The 16,727-nt window shown below is 30.0% G+C and overlaps 3 protein-coding genes across 3 annotated transcripts; 1 reads left to right on the top strand and 2 right to left on the bottom strand.

Moving 5' to 3' along the window:
* Window positions 1–154: 154 nt before the first annotated feature.
* Window positions 155–1,744, bottom strand: LOC132926096 (zinc finger MYM-type protein 6-like). The gene is made up of 3 exons (XM_060990439.1): window positions 1,525–1,744; window positions 760–1,323; window positions 155–234 (listed from the first exon to the last, which is right to left on the bottom strand). Exons 1-3 carry the CDS (start codon window positions 1,742–1,744, stop codon window positions 155–157), a joined length of 864 nt encoding a protein of 287 aa, XP_060846422.1.
* A 2,139-nt stretch (window positions 1,745–3,883) lies between these two features.
* LOC132926095 (uncharacterized) lies at window positions 3,884–6,041 on the bottom strand. Its single transcript, XM_060990438.1, has 5 exons — window positions 6,025–6,041; window positions 5,602–5,914; window positions 5,229–5,478; window positions 4,393–4,601; window positions 3,884–4,243 (listed from the first exon to the last, which is right to left on the bottom strand). Exons 1-5 carry the CDS (start codon window positions 6,039–6,041, stop codon window positions 3,884–3,886), a joined length of 1,149 nt encoding a protein of 382 aa, XP_060846421.1.
* Window positions 6,042–13,944: 7,903 nt separating this feature from the next.
* Window positions 13,945–15,606, top strand: LOC132926093 (SCAN domain-containing protein 3-like). Its single transcript, XM_060990437.1, has one exon. It carries the CDS (start codon window positions 13,945–13,947, stop codon window positions 15,604–15,606), a length of 1,662 nt encoding a protein of 553 aa, XP_060846420.1.
* The last annotated feature ends 1,121 nt before the right edge of the window (window positions 15,607–16,727 follow it).

The following is a 16,727-nucleotide window of genomic DNA, read 5'->3' as shown; positions in this document are numbered from 1 at the left end:
ACTTTATTGTATTATAATTTTATATTATTTGTATTATTTTATGCTGTTATATGATATATTGGCAAATAAACTTAAACTTAAACTTAAACTTAAATATCATGCAGTTCTTTTTAAAATTAAAGAGGACATCACAGAGAAAGTTTATGACATAAATTTAATCCGATAAAGCCTCTCCAAATTCTTTTACAAAACCTCTTAGTCGGGTAGAACAAAAGCTTTTAACTTTAGGCATAACTGAGTGATTTAATAAATCAAATACGTCCACGAAAAAACACGAAAACACGAAACGCGCAATATACGGTACTCTACATCGGTCGTAGGTATGACGGAAACTAACTATAAATTATTAAACGTTCTGTTAAAATATCTGATAAAATTGTAATGGCTCGCAAGTTTTAAGATAAGTTTTGACTGTGACAATTGACGAGGCTTATCGAAAATTCTATTTAAGTAGGTACGAGGTACCTACCTTTACTCCTATACTATAGGTATAATCATATTGAATTATCAACAATAAATAAGTGATAATTTGTGAAATACAGATAATCAAACTTATACAAGATTTAGTAAAATATAAAATTACCGTATTTCTCAGCATTTTAAATCGAAAACTGTCAAATATGCGCTTAAAAACAGAAAAATACAAATTATGCACTTATAAATAAAAAATGGTAAAATATGCAATTGTATGCAAAATAATATAATATAATAATAATATAATTTTAATGCAGGTATTTAAAACATTAAATAAATTTTCACCCATATCTTTAGTGGCCAATTGCTCTCGGTGAATGAAACAATGAGTTGAAATTATATCCTTATGAGCTATCTGTTTAATTCGTGCTACAAGACCATTAAACTTTCCCGTCATGGCTGCAGCACCGTCAGTACATATACCAATACACTTGGAAATAGATAGATCATTTTTGTCGAAGTACATTAAAATAGCTTTGAAAATTTCCTCAGATGTACAAAACGTTGGTAAATTTAAACAACATAAAAACTCTTCATTTATGTCATTCAAATCGGTATCTACATATCTAATATAAATTAATAATATTGCTTCATTATTAATGTCTGTAGATTCATCGATTTGAATTCCATAAAATATAGATTTGTTTATTTTTTGAATAAGTTGATATTCAATGTCAACAGCCATAATATTTATTCTTCTGCTGATAGTATCATTGGACATGGGTATACTGTTTATTTTTGTTGCATATTCACTACCAAACAACTCAGTAAAAATATCTATCATGCAAGGTTTCAATAGTTTTTCACCGATTGTATATGCCTTTTTAGATTTAGCTATATGCATGGCTGCTAAATATGAACATTTTAAGTATTTTTTATCTTCAGTAGTAAAAGATTTGATATTTTTTTTATTTTATTTAAACTCTTGTAATTTTCTTAAAAAAAAATCTTTATTTCGATTTTTATAATGAGCGTGATTTGTTTCAAGATGACGCAAAAGTTTATTAGGTTTTAGAGATGCATTGGCCAACACCATACTACATATAATACATTGAGGTAAATCTATATTATTTTCACGTAAATAAGTAAACCCGTATTCGACGTAATTTTCATTGTAGTTCAAAATTTTTGTAGTTAGTTTTACCTTTTTAAGTGGTGGTCTTAATTCATTTTCACTAACATCTGAATCAGGACCGTTCACAATTGCTGAAGATGAATTTGATGTTGAGGGTTGTTTAAAAAAATTTGACAAAGATGTTTGCTTACTCATTTTTTAATAATTAGGTATTGAATAAACGTACAATATGTACAAATAGCGTATAACTTATAATAACAATACTTTACCAGCGAGCTGGTGTACGACATACAACTGACGAACCACCGATAAAATACTCAGAACATCGCGTAATCGATTATATTGTCATCTTATCTGTAATTAGCCTTGCATTGTATTATAAATAAATAGTACGTTTTTATCGACTATCGGACTATCCAAACAAAAATATATATATTTTAACACTTACTATTAATAAAATTATAAGATTCTAAGTGAAACATTTTTTTCCCACATGAATTGGCGACCCTAAAAAAATTGTTGGCGACCTCCAAGGGGGTCGCGACCCCCCGGTTGAGAATCGCTGGTATAGATAAGATATAAATAAAATTTTACATAATAATTAATAATATATTAATTACATTCGTTACTCACACACTGTAGACAATGTAGTATAGTAGCATATAATAAACAACTAATTTTTAAATTTAAATTATTTTATATTTTTGGGTAGACAATGAAATGCGCCGCCACTGATAAAATAACTACCTATTTAAAAAAAACTGTGTTTATGTGTATTTATTGTCATGGCTAGGTCTAGAGCAATTGTATATTTGTTTTGTATCGTCAAAAATAGCAGAGTACGAAACAAATACGTTTATCTGCTTTCACAAAGCTAGTTTTGAAGTTTTATAGAATTTGTTCTCCACCGACATTTTTGTTTTAAATAATACAATCTATACATATATTTATTTTAGATTCTTAGTGGGTCGATGAATGTATTGATTTTACAAAGTGTGTTTTATTTTAAATTTTTTTATTTTTGTGTCTGTCATCGCCGTTTGGGGCAGTATAATCGAAACAGGATTTTCTTCAACAGTATCTTGTTCGGTGGGAAAGTGAAACTAGTTGGTGCATTCGAGAGGAATATTTTAAAATTCTCGATATAGTTTTCAAAAAATCAAAGAAAACGGGCATTTTTACGCTAAATCTGTTTTCAATAAAACTGATTTTGGTTTTTAGTGTAATTCTAAAATAAATGACATATAAATTAAATACAAATAATAAAATTAATTCTTATAAATCGTCTCCGAATAGGTCACACAAGGCTGACCCATCAACACCTCATGGCCAAAAAAGAACCCACCCAATGTATAGTCTGTGGGGTAACACTAACAGTGAAGCATATAATAACAGAGTGTTACCAATACGCCGAACATCTTAAAAAATACAACATCCCACCCAACCTGTATGAAGCTCTAGGACCAGATAGTGAAAACACATCGAACATGTTAACCTTCCTCAAAAAATCGGATTTATACGACAAAATTTGAACCTACCGTTAAAGAAAATTGTAATATAAATGTAAATCGTAATCATATAAAAAGAACACCATATATATACTGTAATTTTTAATAACGACCATGTAATTTTACACAAAACTAATAACCTTTGCTGTTGATGTTTTTTAAGTTCAATAAAAAAAAAAAAAAAAAAAAAAAAAAAAAAAAATAATAAAATTAAGTCGCTTTTTTTTTGTTCGGGATAAACTCCAAAACTACTCATTTAATATCAGTTTCCGATTAACAGTCGAACAGTACGGTCGTTTATATTGACGGTTTGGTCGCTTATCTGTGTTTGGTTATTATTATTATTTTTTTTTTCCGATTGCATTGGGTAAAAGTAATACGTTCGTTTATTATTATACAAACCGAAATAACAATTATGAATTGTAATAAATGTTTTGAAAGCATTATTAAGGATGATTGTTTAAACTGTTCTACATGTAAAAAAGAATTTCATTATTACTGCCAGGGCTATAATGAAACAACATTTAATAGATTGTCGAAAAATAGTAAATCTAGGCTCGTCTGCTCGGATTCATAGGCGCAATTTCAGTTTTTAATGTGGAGGGGCTTAACATATTTAAATGAAACAGGCCCGTGGGGGGCTCTTCCCCCCACACCCCCATCATTCAAGTACCAATATGGTGATATAATATTTTTCTCACCCACTTTCCTAAATTTAATATTATAATAGATCTATTAATAAAACTAAAAATATTTGTATGAAAAAAAAATAACAACATTTAAGTAAATAAATGTAATATATTATATTTATTTATTAAGTATATTATTATAATTGGAACTTTCGATTAGAACTTGCAAATTTATCCACTATTTTTTCATTGGATAATTCATTTGATATATCTCTTTCTATATAAATTAATGACAAATTTGAAAATCTATCATGATTCATAGATGTTCGAAGCCAATTTTTAATCTTTCTCATTGCTGAAAACGATCTTTCACATGTCGCAGAGCTAATAGGTATTGTTAAATATAATGATAACAGTTTATAGAAATTAGGATAAAGCTCTGCATCCATGATTAATTTAATATCGTCCAAAGTGAAATTGGGGTTTCTTCGGGACACACAGTTTTTTACCACAAGCATTTCAGATTGAAGGGTATTTAAATCCACATTTAATAAATCCTAAAAACCAAATCATAAAAATTGATCAACATATTGATATTTAAAAACATTAATACAATAATTAAATATAAAAACTATACTTTGTACTGTTCAATAAAATATTGGCTCTCATAATAATTAATTTTAAGAAAGTTATCAATAGATGTTGCCAATTCCAAACTATTAGATGAAAACCTCTTATTAAAATGTATTATTAAAGTGTCTATAATTTGATAATAATGAGTCCTCCAATAACTTTCTGTATATTGATTAAACTCATTTTGATTTTGTTGCTCAGAACTTGTAGTTGCAAAAACATGGAAATCTTCTAAATTACTTGTTGATTGGCGTTGACGTTTACTTGTTTTACTATTAGGAACTTCAATAAATAATATAGATTAAACATTAGAATATTAAATATTTGCAGCTAGATACCTAGGTAGTTATAACATAATACAGTAACAATAATTAACTTATAAAAACTTAACTGCTCAAAAAAACATAAAATAGCAAATGCTTATTGATAAAACAAGACACCTAATATTTGTCCTGACCTTAATTAGTAACAACTATTTTAAAAACCATTAATTAAATGTACCTATGTCCTATATTTGTTGATATTTATATTTATAAAATAAGTTTAGGAAAAACTTAAATAATTTTATTACCTGGGAAATCTGGTATTATATTATTGATTTTGGTAAAATTGATTATTTTTTCCCACATATTATGAAATTTAACTTCTGTGCGTAAGGACTCAAAGGTTTTAATGACTCCTTCAATTAAAGTAACAGCGCTTCCTAATGTAGCATCTTTTTTTTGTAGCTGAGTAGACAATATATTAATAATTTGTAATACTTCTTCCAAAATAATGATATTAACAATAAATGATGGTTTAGTAATAATAGTCATAATGCCTATAAAATAATAAATTATGGTTTTATTATCTATATATTTTTTTTTTAAATAGTTATAATTCAAGTAGAATCAAAATTATTATTCTTACCCATTGCTTGTACAACATCTTTATTTGCGGAAGAATTGATTTCATCATTTAACAATGTAACTATAGCTTTAAAGTTTAATTTTACAGCAACACAGTTTCTTACACGACAATTCCAACGTGTATCACTTAAACGAGTCAGAGAAGTTTTAATACCTAATTTTACTTGAATCTCGGTGAATTTTGCATCATTAGCAGGTTGTGAAAAATAAACATACAATGTTTCAAGACAATTAAATACTATTCTAGTATCCTAAAAAAAAATTATAATTTTTTTACTTATAATTATTTTTTCCATGCATTCTTATTAGTTATTACTTAATAAACTAATAAGTATACATTTGTATTATTAATATTATATTCCTCATAGCTTTACCAATTTGCACATATCTAGAACAATTAGATTTATACGATGTGCCATGCAATGAGTATATACAGCATACGGGTATTTTGATTTAATTTTTTGTTGTACTCCGTTGAATTTACCCGACATAACATTAGCACCGTCATATGCTTGGGCTACAATAGTTACATTTATTTTATTTATTTCAAAAAAACTAACCATAGCAGTAGCCAAAGCTTCTGCGTTTAGATTCTGGGACACATCAATAAAACCTAAAAATCGTTCATAAACTTTTAAATTCTTGGTATAACGTACACAAATCGACATCTGCTCTTGTCTGAAACATCTAAAAAGAAAAAACAATCCAAAATATTAAACCTATTTGATATTACCTATAATATACCTAACCAGTAAGGCAGTATAGTTCACAGTATTTGTATTTAATTTTGATATTACCTTGCTTCATCACACATGACACTAAAAAATCAACTTTCTGTCAGCTCATTGACAATCGTGTTTTTTATCATTTGAGCAGAGATGTTTACAAGGTCATTTTGGATTGACCAACTAGTATAATTGGTTTTTTCGTTGAATAAAGTAGAAAATTCTTCATTACATTTAGACAGTAAAACACAAGCTTCCTTAAAATTACCTTAAAACAAAATTATTGTATGGCATAAGAATAATATTTTATATTATACTTTGACTTCCATTAATATAAATATAAAAAACAAAATTCATTTTTTTATGTAAGTGATACATCTTACAAATAAAAATATAAGTTTAAAACCATAATATTGAAGACTGAATTTAAAATGTTATACCTTGGTTAATTGATGTTTTTTCTTCGTTGTGCGCACGGAATGCTAGTCCTTGACGTCCCAAATATAAAACTACGTCAATCAGATTTTTTATGTAAGCTCTATTTTTTAATACTTTTTCACGATATGCACTTGCCATCTGAGTATGTACAGAACCTAATTTTATGTTTTGAGTATATGAGGCCCATTTTTCTGAATTAATCAAATGTTGTTTAGTTGTAGCATGAATTTCTAATTTTGACTTTGAATTAAATTTGGAAGTCTTAGAAATAGATCCACTTATCTAATTAAAAATATTAAAACATAATTTAACATTTTATGTAAATAAAAGAAAAACATCAACAAGCTTGTGTCTATTTGGAATAATTAAAAAAAAATAAAACATACCTTTTTCCAATTTCTAAACCCTTTGGTAACAAAAGTATCTTCTGACCTCCCAGTTCCAAAAACTCTACACGGGTAGCAAAATACAGCATCCCTTTGAATACTATATTCAAGCCAAGGAAACCCATCAAACAATGTAGATGAAAATCCTCTATTTTGTTTGCCAAAAACAGTTTTTGGATATGTCTATAATGAATAATTAAGCAATAGATTATAACTAAGTTATTACTGAATATGTTAATTATAAGTTATAATTCATAACATTACTAATTACTTATGACCTATAAGTAATAACTTATAACATTAAAACTAGTGACAAGTAACAACCTTTATTTTTCTTAAAAATAAAATATAACTTTCTGTAAAATCAGTAATGACCACGTAATATTTATAAATTAATTTATGAAAACATACCTGTAACTTTGGACGAATCGGGCCTGTATTTATATCCCCGATATCAATACTCTCCGAACGCAACTTTTGTACATCCGGTAAAACAGGTGGATCATCAGGGTCAACTTCAGCAACAGAATTATTTTCAAGTGCTTCTTGAGGTTCATTATTTTCACTTAAGGATTAATTTTTATCACTTTTAAAATTGAAAATACTAAACACTTTATTTTTATCCATTTTAATTTTTAGCTCGTTTTTAGTAGTAGAAGCAGTGTACAACCCATTTTATTTATAGCTCTGAAGACAATATTATTATTATTTAATCTGTCTTTTACATTTACAGTATTATTTTGTTTGCCAGTACACAGTGATCGACGGACTACGATCGTTATCGTGTCAATGCATATATCGTCAATCGTTGTCGTGTTCGTATTTGTATTCGTTATTTTGTATTTATTAGTGCTCGTATTTGTGTTATAATATGCCAAAAGAAAAAAAAAACACAAGTTAGTCGGTTAAAAAGTTTTATTTCGGAATTTGGGGATAATGTATTTTCCGCAGACGGAAGAGTTTTATTCTGCAAAATATGTGAAATTAAAGTAGAATATGAACGGCGATCTAGTGTAATACAACATATACAAACAGTTAAACATGTGAAAATGATTAAACGGAGGGAAATGTTCAATACAAGAACCCAACAAATGATTACACAAACTAATACAACTAAAAAGTCTACTTTCAATATGGACTTATGTAAAGCATTGCTGTCGGCTAACATTCCATTTAATAAATTATCGAACCAAGTATTTAGACATTTTTTGGAATCTTACACAGGGAAAGAGATACCATACGAAACAACTTTAAGAAAAGGCTATATTGATGATTGTTTTATTGAAACTATGCAAAAAATAAGAGAATATATTTCTGATCATAAAATTTGGATATCGATCGACGAAACGCGACCGATGCTGAAGGTCGATTTATCGCAAACGTGATTATCGGTACTTTGGAAGCTGAAAAATCTGGAAAAATATTTCTTTTGAACACTGAAGAACTGGAAAAAGCTAATTATTCTACAGTTAGTAAGCTATTTGACAAATCTCTATCTATATTATGGCCAGATGGTATAAAACATGACAATGTTTTATTATTTTTGTCGGACGCAGCACCTTACATGGTCAAATGTGGTCAAACGTTAAATGCTTTATATTCCAAAATGATACACGTTACATGTACTGCTCACGGGCTACACAGGGTGGCTGAACAAGTACGAAGCCAATATGAATCTGTTGATCAGTTGATTTCAAATATCAAAAAAATATTTAGAAAAGCTCCATCTCGCATGCTTCTTTTTAAAACTGAGGCACCGGATTTACCTTTACCTCCAGAGCCAGTAATAACACGATGGGGCACCTGGATAAATGCAGCCATATATTACTGTGAACACTTTGAGATCATTTTCAATATTGTAAATAAATTAGATTCAGAGGATGCTTTGAGTATAAAAAATGCAAAAAAATACTTGGCAACACCTCACATTAAAAATGATTTAGTCTACATAAAATCAAATTTTAGTTCTCTTACTACATCAATTACAAAATTGCAAACTGAAGGTGTTTCTTTAGCTGATTCAATTGAAATTATTGACAATGTAAGTGTTGCAATGAAATGTCTTACTGGGACAACTGGGAAAAATATCTGTACAAAGATGGAAAATGTATTGAAGAAAAATGTTGGTCTTGCTATGCTAAAGAAAATTAAAAACATTCTTAATGGTGAATTAATTGACATGAAAGACTTACCAGAAGACTTAGATATTAATGATCTGACATATTTTAAATATGCTCCCATCACATCGGTAAACGTAGAAAGATCATTTTCCGCCTATAAAACTTTACTTACAAATAATAGAAGGTCTTTCAAAGTCGAGAACATAAAAAAACATTTGATAATCCAGTGTAACGCAAGTAAGTACATAATTAGAATTATAAAATGATTATTTTTAATACATAAAAATTATAATTGCTAGGTATAGAAGATGCTGAGTGTTGAAAAATCCAAAGACCTCCCATTCAACAGTTTTTACATTTTATTTTAGTAATATAGCATGTATAAAATATACATTTTTAGTCATATATACAAGATATGTTTTTTTTTTAAATTAAATTTGAATAAGTATGTATTTTTTAATTAAAAATAAATGCATATTAAAGCGCATATTTTGATATTTTTTGGTGCATATGTATGCGCATATTTTTAAGATTTTAAGCACATAAAGTCCCGAGCCCTGATTATATATAATATACAATTTAAATCTGGTGTTATACCACGGCAAGAGTGTATACTAAAGTATTGAGAACTCTAAACCTATTTGCCTGATTAAATATTTGATTTTAAGTTCAGTATACTGTACTATTAATACAAACACCTTTAGTTCAGTGTGTGTACCTATACTAATTTATGAACTTTTAATAAATTATACTATTTCTATACATAGTATCTTTCATTAACACATTAAAACAATAAAACAAGTTATTTCTTTATTATTTAAGCAAAAAAAATCACAATGTCCAATAGCATTGACATGGAGCAATGCAGTGGAATAAACGGTACGTCAAACTCTCCACACTTTTTGAGAGTGATAATAAGATAGAAGTACCCCATAACAAAAAAAAAATATGTGGGCGTATTCAAAAGTCTTAAGAATAGAGTTAAGGATGTTACTGATTGCATTAGATTAAAATACCCAACTATAATAGATGAAACTGTTAAAATGTCTGACCCAAGAATAATAGATATTTGCAAAGAGGTATTTAAAACAAATAATATAAAAAAACTTAGTTATGATGTAGTTCATGCATTGTCAGCGAACAACTCAACGCTGTGTAAACTCGTTAGAGGAACTACAGAAACTAATATACCTCAAACATCAAATATTTAATACCAAACAGTGAATTGGCCCTACACCCATATTCAGCTGCAATTGAAATTTGTAGATTAAAAAAAATGGCTATAAGTAAAAAAAATAAAATAAGTTTAGTCCGTAAGAGTCAAAGGTCTCATACAATAATCAAGGAAATATCTTTACCTGTAAATTGTGATGAAGGTTTCGACACACTTTTGCCGGTACAAATCGGCGAGTCTATTGTTGAGAACAATTTAGGTGTCGGTGACAGAGTAGTGGATGTCACTCAACACTCATTGTCAAATATAAGTTGTAAGTCCAACAAATTAGGAATCAATGACAATGTCAAAAACTTAAGGGTCGACAATTCAGGTAAGAATCCCTATGAAACTGAAAATATCACAGTACTGAATAGCTGTACTAGAGATCCTCGTACAATTGCTAGTACTAATAAAAAAACAAATTTTGACACGCCCTCAAACGAAGTACTGAGGAGGGATGTTAAGCGAAAACTAGATTTTAAAGCCAACTGTGACATGGAATCAGAGATTTTTAAGTGTACAGCGATAAAACAAACAAATGGACATTTAGAGAGTGACTGTGGAGTCTCCGAACTTAATTGGACGTTAGACGCTTTGAACAACAGTTTCCTTAAATCCGGTGAAATTAAAACGATCGAAGAAACAAACAACTCTTTGGCTGCTAACTATTCTAATGTTATTACTTCTACTCCAATTAGGTTAGAAGTAGACATTTCTACACAACAAACATTTACACATTCATCGCAAGCCGTTGATTTTAAATATCATAAAAGTTATGTTGACGATGATTATTCTCCTATGAAATTTATAATGCTACCGAATCAGGCGGAGATGATAGATACTGTAACTCCGATAACATTTTCAGGAACTATTGTGGCTTGTAGCACTCCTGAGACGGACGCAAAAGCGCTTCCCAGGAATTCCAAAAACATATTTCCGTCGACAATAAGCGGTGACCTAGAAAATAAAAAAGAAAAGCGATATAATTTTTCGTATCTAAACACTATAGAGGGTACTTTTGAGTTATCTATTAGTGAATGGAATAAACTTGAAAAGTTGTCTAATGAATATGATAGAATGTCAAAGGACCTTGGAAATATGTTTATTAGAGATAAGTTTGTAACCGTAAATAACTCTTGTGTTCTGTCCATAAAAAATGTTAATAAAAATAGTCGCGGTGAATTCACTAGTATTTATGGTTATTGCAGACACAATACTTGTAAAAGTTTTAAGTTTGATTTTGAAAAAAAAAAAGAAACCGCCGTTAAGGTGTATGTTCTTAGCAATCAAATAAACTTTAGCCATGGTGGAAAATTAACAAACTTTCTAAGAGGACCGGAGCGAATGAGTTATCGAAAAGAGACGAGCCACACAAAACCGTTGGTTATGAGGAAAAAACATGTTATGAAATCTTCTCCTAGCAAGATTAAACGAGGGAACCTTCAAAACATAAAATCGACCAGTGTGTATAACAGAGTGTCACACGAGACTGAGTAAGTTTGATTTCAATAGCGATTGCCGATTAAATATGGTGCAAATGGCTTCTGAAAACTCAGAATTCGTGAAATACGTGTCACCTCCCCCCCCCACCCCAAAAAAAATCCTAACTTCGAATGTTACATATTCAGTAAGGAGCAATTGATGGTTTTGAATAAACTCAAACCGGTCATATTGCATTTGACGCGAGGGGTACAGTCATAAGACCTACTACGTTAAAAAAAAAAACAAGAAAAACGTTTATTGTACTATGCAGCAGTAATAAAAGCAAATGATCACATGATGCCAGTTGTGGAATTCATAAGTACCAATCAATCAACAACAGCTATTTTCAGTTGGTTATGCATAGTTTGGTATTGGTAATGCAGTATGCATTTAAACAGTTTGCAATAGAACACGGCTTTGACGTATCAGAATAGCGAATGTGACGAGTGATTTCTCTACGGCAATAATCAAATCGCTGGCACAGGCTTTTAACGGGTGCAAGGATGTCATTGACTACCTAGATCAATGTTATGATTACTTGTACAATCACAAATAAATGAAATCAAAAATCATACTCAATTTGTGTTGCTGTCACCTGGTAAAAAATATTTCAGACGACGTGTTCAAGTACTATGGTGCAGCTGGCAAAACTAATAAAAACAAAGATCTTGCACGTATCGTTGTTGGTTTTGTAACACCAGCATTTGATCTGAAAATAGTTAATGATTTGGATAAATGGTTTAAAGAACTTTGCACTGTTAACTTTCACCACACCAAAATGGCGATGTTCAGAAATCCATCGACTACCTGATTGATATTAACAACAGCGATAGGACGGTGTTGAATTCAAAAGAGTACAACGATTTTGAAAACATTTTGTTCTTAAATTCTGATGGAACGCAGGTAGATGATCTGAAAACAAACCCATTATCAAAAGGAAAATAAAACTTCAAAGTTTTATAGTCATTTTGCGAAAATAAAAGTTCTAGTCTTGACTCTAGTCAAGACTAGACATTACTAGAGACAGAAATAAACTAAATTCTTTAATTAGTCTAGCTAAAATTAATTTTTACAAATCAAAATTTTCTTCAGCATCGAATAATCCAAAATCTACATGGAAGTTAATAAATGAAATTACTGGTAAAAAATTGAAAAATAAAGAAACTATAAAACGTTTAAAAATAAATGAAAATAAATATATAGATTGTCAAACTGAACCAAAAACGCTTTTAATGAATTTTTCGCTAACGTTGGAAGTAATCTAAATAAAAAATTTAAAACAATAAATATAGAAAAAACAGATCCAATCGACAAAAACTTTGATATTATGTTTACCAAAGAAGTTGATAAAAAAGAGATTCTTCAGTTATTCAACTCTCAAAAAGAGGAGACTGCAGCAGGTTACGACAAAATATCAGTAAAACTTATTAAACAAATTTTACCTTATGTTCTAGATCCATTAATGCTAATTTATAACAAAAGTTTAAAACTAGGTATTTTTCCATCTCAATTTAAAGTTGTTATTATTAAACCCATCTACAAAAATGGAGACAAACAATTACTGGGTAACTATAGACCTATTTCAATAATTAATAATAATTAATAATTTCTAATACTTTAGCAAAAATAGTAAAAAATAGACTAATCACCTTTTTAGAGGAAAATAATTTGCTATCAAATAATCAATTTGGATTTAGAAAGGGGCGAGGAACTATTGATGCACTTTTTAATGTATCAAAATACTTATACAATGCACTTGATGATGGCCAAAAAACTATTGTGATTTTTTTAGACTTTTCTAAAGCCTTTGATACTGTAGACCAGTGGTTCTTAACGGGGGCGGTACCGCCCCCTTGGGGGCATTTCGGTCTCTCTGGGGGGCGATAGTTTTGAAGGGGGCGTTGAGGGGGCGGTAAGCTTTTTCAAACTCGGAGATGAAAAATAATACAATAATTGAACGTGAAATCAGAATAGTTGTAATTGCGACAATTGCGTACGCTATGTAACGGTATACGGCATGTTATCTAATCGCATTTTACGTATCGGGAACGTCCTGTTTATAATAGATTTATTTTTACATTTTCAACCATAGCTCTGGACTATTGTATACTGTACCTTGCACTCTTGCAGTACGTGATTGATATCGTTACAGTGAACGTCGCGTTTTCGAATAAACTAGTGCGTTTTTCTGACAACACTAATAAATATTTTTATAATGAGTGATCAAAGTGCAAAAAAGAAGTGCCGTCAGTATTTAGTAGAGTACCTAAAGTTTGGTTTTATCGCATCACCACTTAATGTACAGTTACCGTTGTGCCTTATATGTGAAAAAACATTTTCGAATGAGGCAATGAAGCCATCAAGAATGAAAGATCATTTATCAAAAATTCATTCCGATAAACTGGAGAAACCACTTTCGTTTTTTCAGGCTCTTAAAGCAAAAATTGAAAAACGGTCTACTGTGAATAGTTTATTTAAAAAACAAACATCTGATCTTGATAAAGGACTTGTCGCTTCGTACAAGGTGTCTTTATTGATAGCAAAAAACAGTAAACCTCATTCAATCGGTGAAACTCTTATTTTACCGGCTCTCAAGGAAATAATCGATACTATGCAAGGAGAGGGTACTAGCAATAAGATGATTAAGTCAATTCCTTTGAGCAATGACACTGTCTCCAAAAGAATTGATGAAATGGCAGATGACATCGAAAACAAACTTATAAATTATTTAAGAGAAAATAATTTTGCACTACAGATTGACGAATCAACTGTGACAGATAATAAAGCTATATTACTAGCTTACGTGAGGTTCATTAATGAACGTAAAGAAATCGTCGAGGAATTATTGTTGGCTACAAGTTTGATCACTGATACCAAAGGGTCGTCGATTTTTCAAGCGGTGGAGGAATATTTTACCAGAAAAAATGTCCCCTTGACAAATATTATTGCATGCGCAACGGATGGCGCTCCTTCGATGACCGGTCGTCATGTTGGGTTTATAGCCCACCTTAAAAAAGCTGCCCCAGGTGTTATTTGTGTTCATTGTGTTATACATCGCCAACATTTAGCTGCTAAAAACTTAAGCAGTGTGCTGCACGAAACCCTTCAATTCGTCATAAAAGCTGTAAACAAGATTACAGCAAGTTCACTCAATGACCGCATGTTTCGAGAACTTTGTCATGATAATGATGAAGATTTTGAAAGATTACTTTTGCATACTGCAGTAAGGTGGCTTTCCAAAGGAAAATGTTTGTGTCGTTTTTTTGCATTATTTGACTCTATCATTGAATTTCTCGATAAAATTGATCCTGTCTTAAAAGAAAATTTGAAGCAACGAAAAATTGAGATTGGGTACCTCACAGATATTTTTGAAAAAATGAATGAAGTCAATTTGAAGCTTCAAGGGAATAAGATGAACTTTATTAAAGCCAAAGGAATAATTTCCTCATTCATTTTTAAATTAGATCTTTACAGAACAAACATAAATCGTCAAGAACTGATTCAGTTTCCGAATCTCAAGTCATGTTCAGACGCAAATGGTTTAATTCCAGAAGACAAAATTCTAATTTTCACTGATCATATTTTGCAGCTCAAAAAAGACATGAAATCAAGATTTCAAGATCTACTTGAGTTACAAATCTGTAATTGGATTTTAGATCCATTTTCGTTTGAATCTGTGGAAGATCTCGAACCTCATTTACAAATGGAATTTATCGATCTTAAACACGACTGTGAGGCACAACTTGTTTTTAAGCAGGTCGGTTACGAGCTTGCCTGGATCAAGCTTAAAGACACTTATCCACAACTATGGCAACAAGTTAAATCGTTGCTTCTCTCTTTCCCGTCAACGTATCTAGTTGAAAAAGGATTCAGCGTTGTTGTCCAGCTTTTGACGAAACAAAGAAATCGGTTGGACATTTGCAACAAAGGTGATCTACGTTTAGCTTTGACCAATATCAAACCAGACATCGTTAAATTAGCAGCTACTCATCAGGCTCAAGGCAGTCATTGATAGGTATAATTTGTATATTTTATAATTTTTTTTTTATGGTTCAGTAAATCTTTTTGTATAGTAAATTATTAAATTGTTTTGTTAAGGGGTGTAAAATATAATCATAACTATCTAAAAATAAGAGTTTTTACTTTAATAGTTTAATTAATAATGTTATAATATACTGATGAATAAAATAAATATAGCAAATATATATATATTTATAAGAAGAAAATTTGATTTTGCACGAGGGGGGCGTTAGCAATTAGTTTATTACGATAAAGGGGGCGCTGAACTAAAAAAGGTTAAGAACCACTGCTGTAGACCATATCCAATTATTAAGCTCTTTACCAGGTTTTGGAATTGTCGGTGAAAGTTTCAAGTGGTTTTCAAGCTATCTCAAAAATAGAACACAATATGTATCAATATGATGATTGTATAAGTAATGAATGTAGTATAAACTGTGGTGTGCCACTGGGTAGTGTGCTCGGCCCGGTTCTATTTATAATGTATATGAACAGTTTATGTAATATGAAAATAGATGGCTCAATTGTTACATACGCAGATGATACCTGTTAATGTTTTCAGATAATACTTGGGATTTAGTGTTTAGCAAAGCAAGTACTGAATTAAATAGATTTATTCAAAATCTTAATTATAAAAAAATAACAGTCAATTATGACAAAACTTCTTTCATTGCCTTTTCTATATATAATTGTACGCAGCTTCTAAATCAGGAAATAACTATTTGTAATGATTACAGCATAACCGATAGCTCAATGTATTTTAAAATTAAAAGGGTAACTAAAGTTAGGTATCTAGGTTTAATGTTAGATTGTAACTTGAGATGGAATTGTCACATATCACATATCAGTATGCGCCTGAGAACTATTATATATAAATTATATTCTCTGAACAAAATTCTCTCCTAAGATATAATGAAAATTGTATATACTTCTCTTTATCAATCTATTCTACAATATGGCATAATTATATGGGGTGGTACCACCAATAATTCACAAAAATCATTAATCTCATTGCAAAATTGTGCAATACGTATCTGCCTTAATAAGTCAAATCGGATAGGATCGACTACAGATAATTATAAAGAACTGAAGGTACTTCCTCTAAATATGTTGTAT

Source organism: Rhopalosiphum padi, chromosome 3, assembly GCF_020882245.1.
Source record: "Rhopalosiphum padi isolate XX-2018 chromosome 3, ASM2088224v1, whole genome shotgun sequence".
Classification (NCBI taxonomy): Eukaryota; Metazoa; Arthropoda; class Insecta; order Hemiptera; family Aphididae; genus Rhopalosiphum; species Rhopalosiphum padi.
Note: the sequence above shows the minus strand (reverse complement) of the source record. Positions and strands in the feature narration are given on the sequence as shown.

Bases quoted from the DNA above. Each gene is read 5' to 3' on its own strand.
- LOC132926096 (XM_060990439.1), bottom strand. From the start codon at position 1,744: ATGAGTAAGCAAACATCTTTGTCAAATTTTTTTAAACAACCCTCAACA. The intron at 1,324-1,524 runs GTATTATATGTA...GTTCATATTTAG, and splicing joins TAATATAGATTTACCTCAAT to CAGCCATGCATATAGCTAAA. The intron at 235-759 runs GTGAAAATTTAT...TAAATCACTCAG, and splicing joins ATTGGCCACTAAAGATATGG to TTATGCCTAAAGTTAAAAGC.
- LOC132926095 (XM_060990438.1), bottom strand. The intron at 5,479-5,601 runs GTAAAGCTATGA...ATTTTTTTTTAG, and splicing joins TTCTAGATATGTGCAAATTG to GATACTAGAATAGTATTTAA. The intron at 4,602-5,228 runs GTAAGAATAATA...TATTTATTGAAG, and splicing joins AGATGTTGTACAAGCAATGG to TTCCTAATAGTAAAACAAGT.
- LOC132926093 (XM_060990437.1), top strand. From the start codon at position 13,945: ATGAAGCCATCAAGAATGAAAGATCATTTATCAAAAATTCATTCCGAT.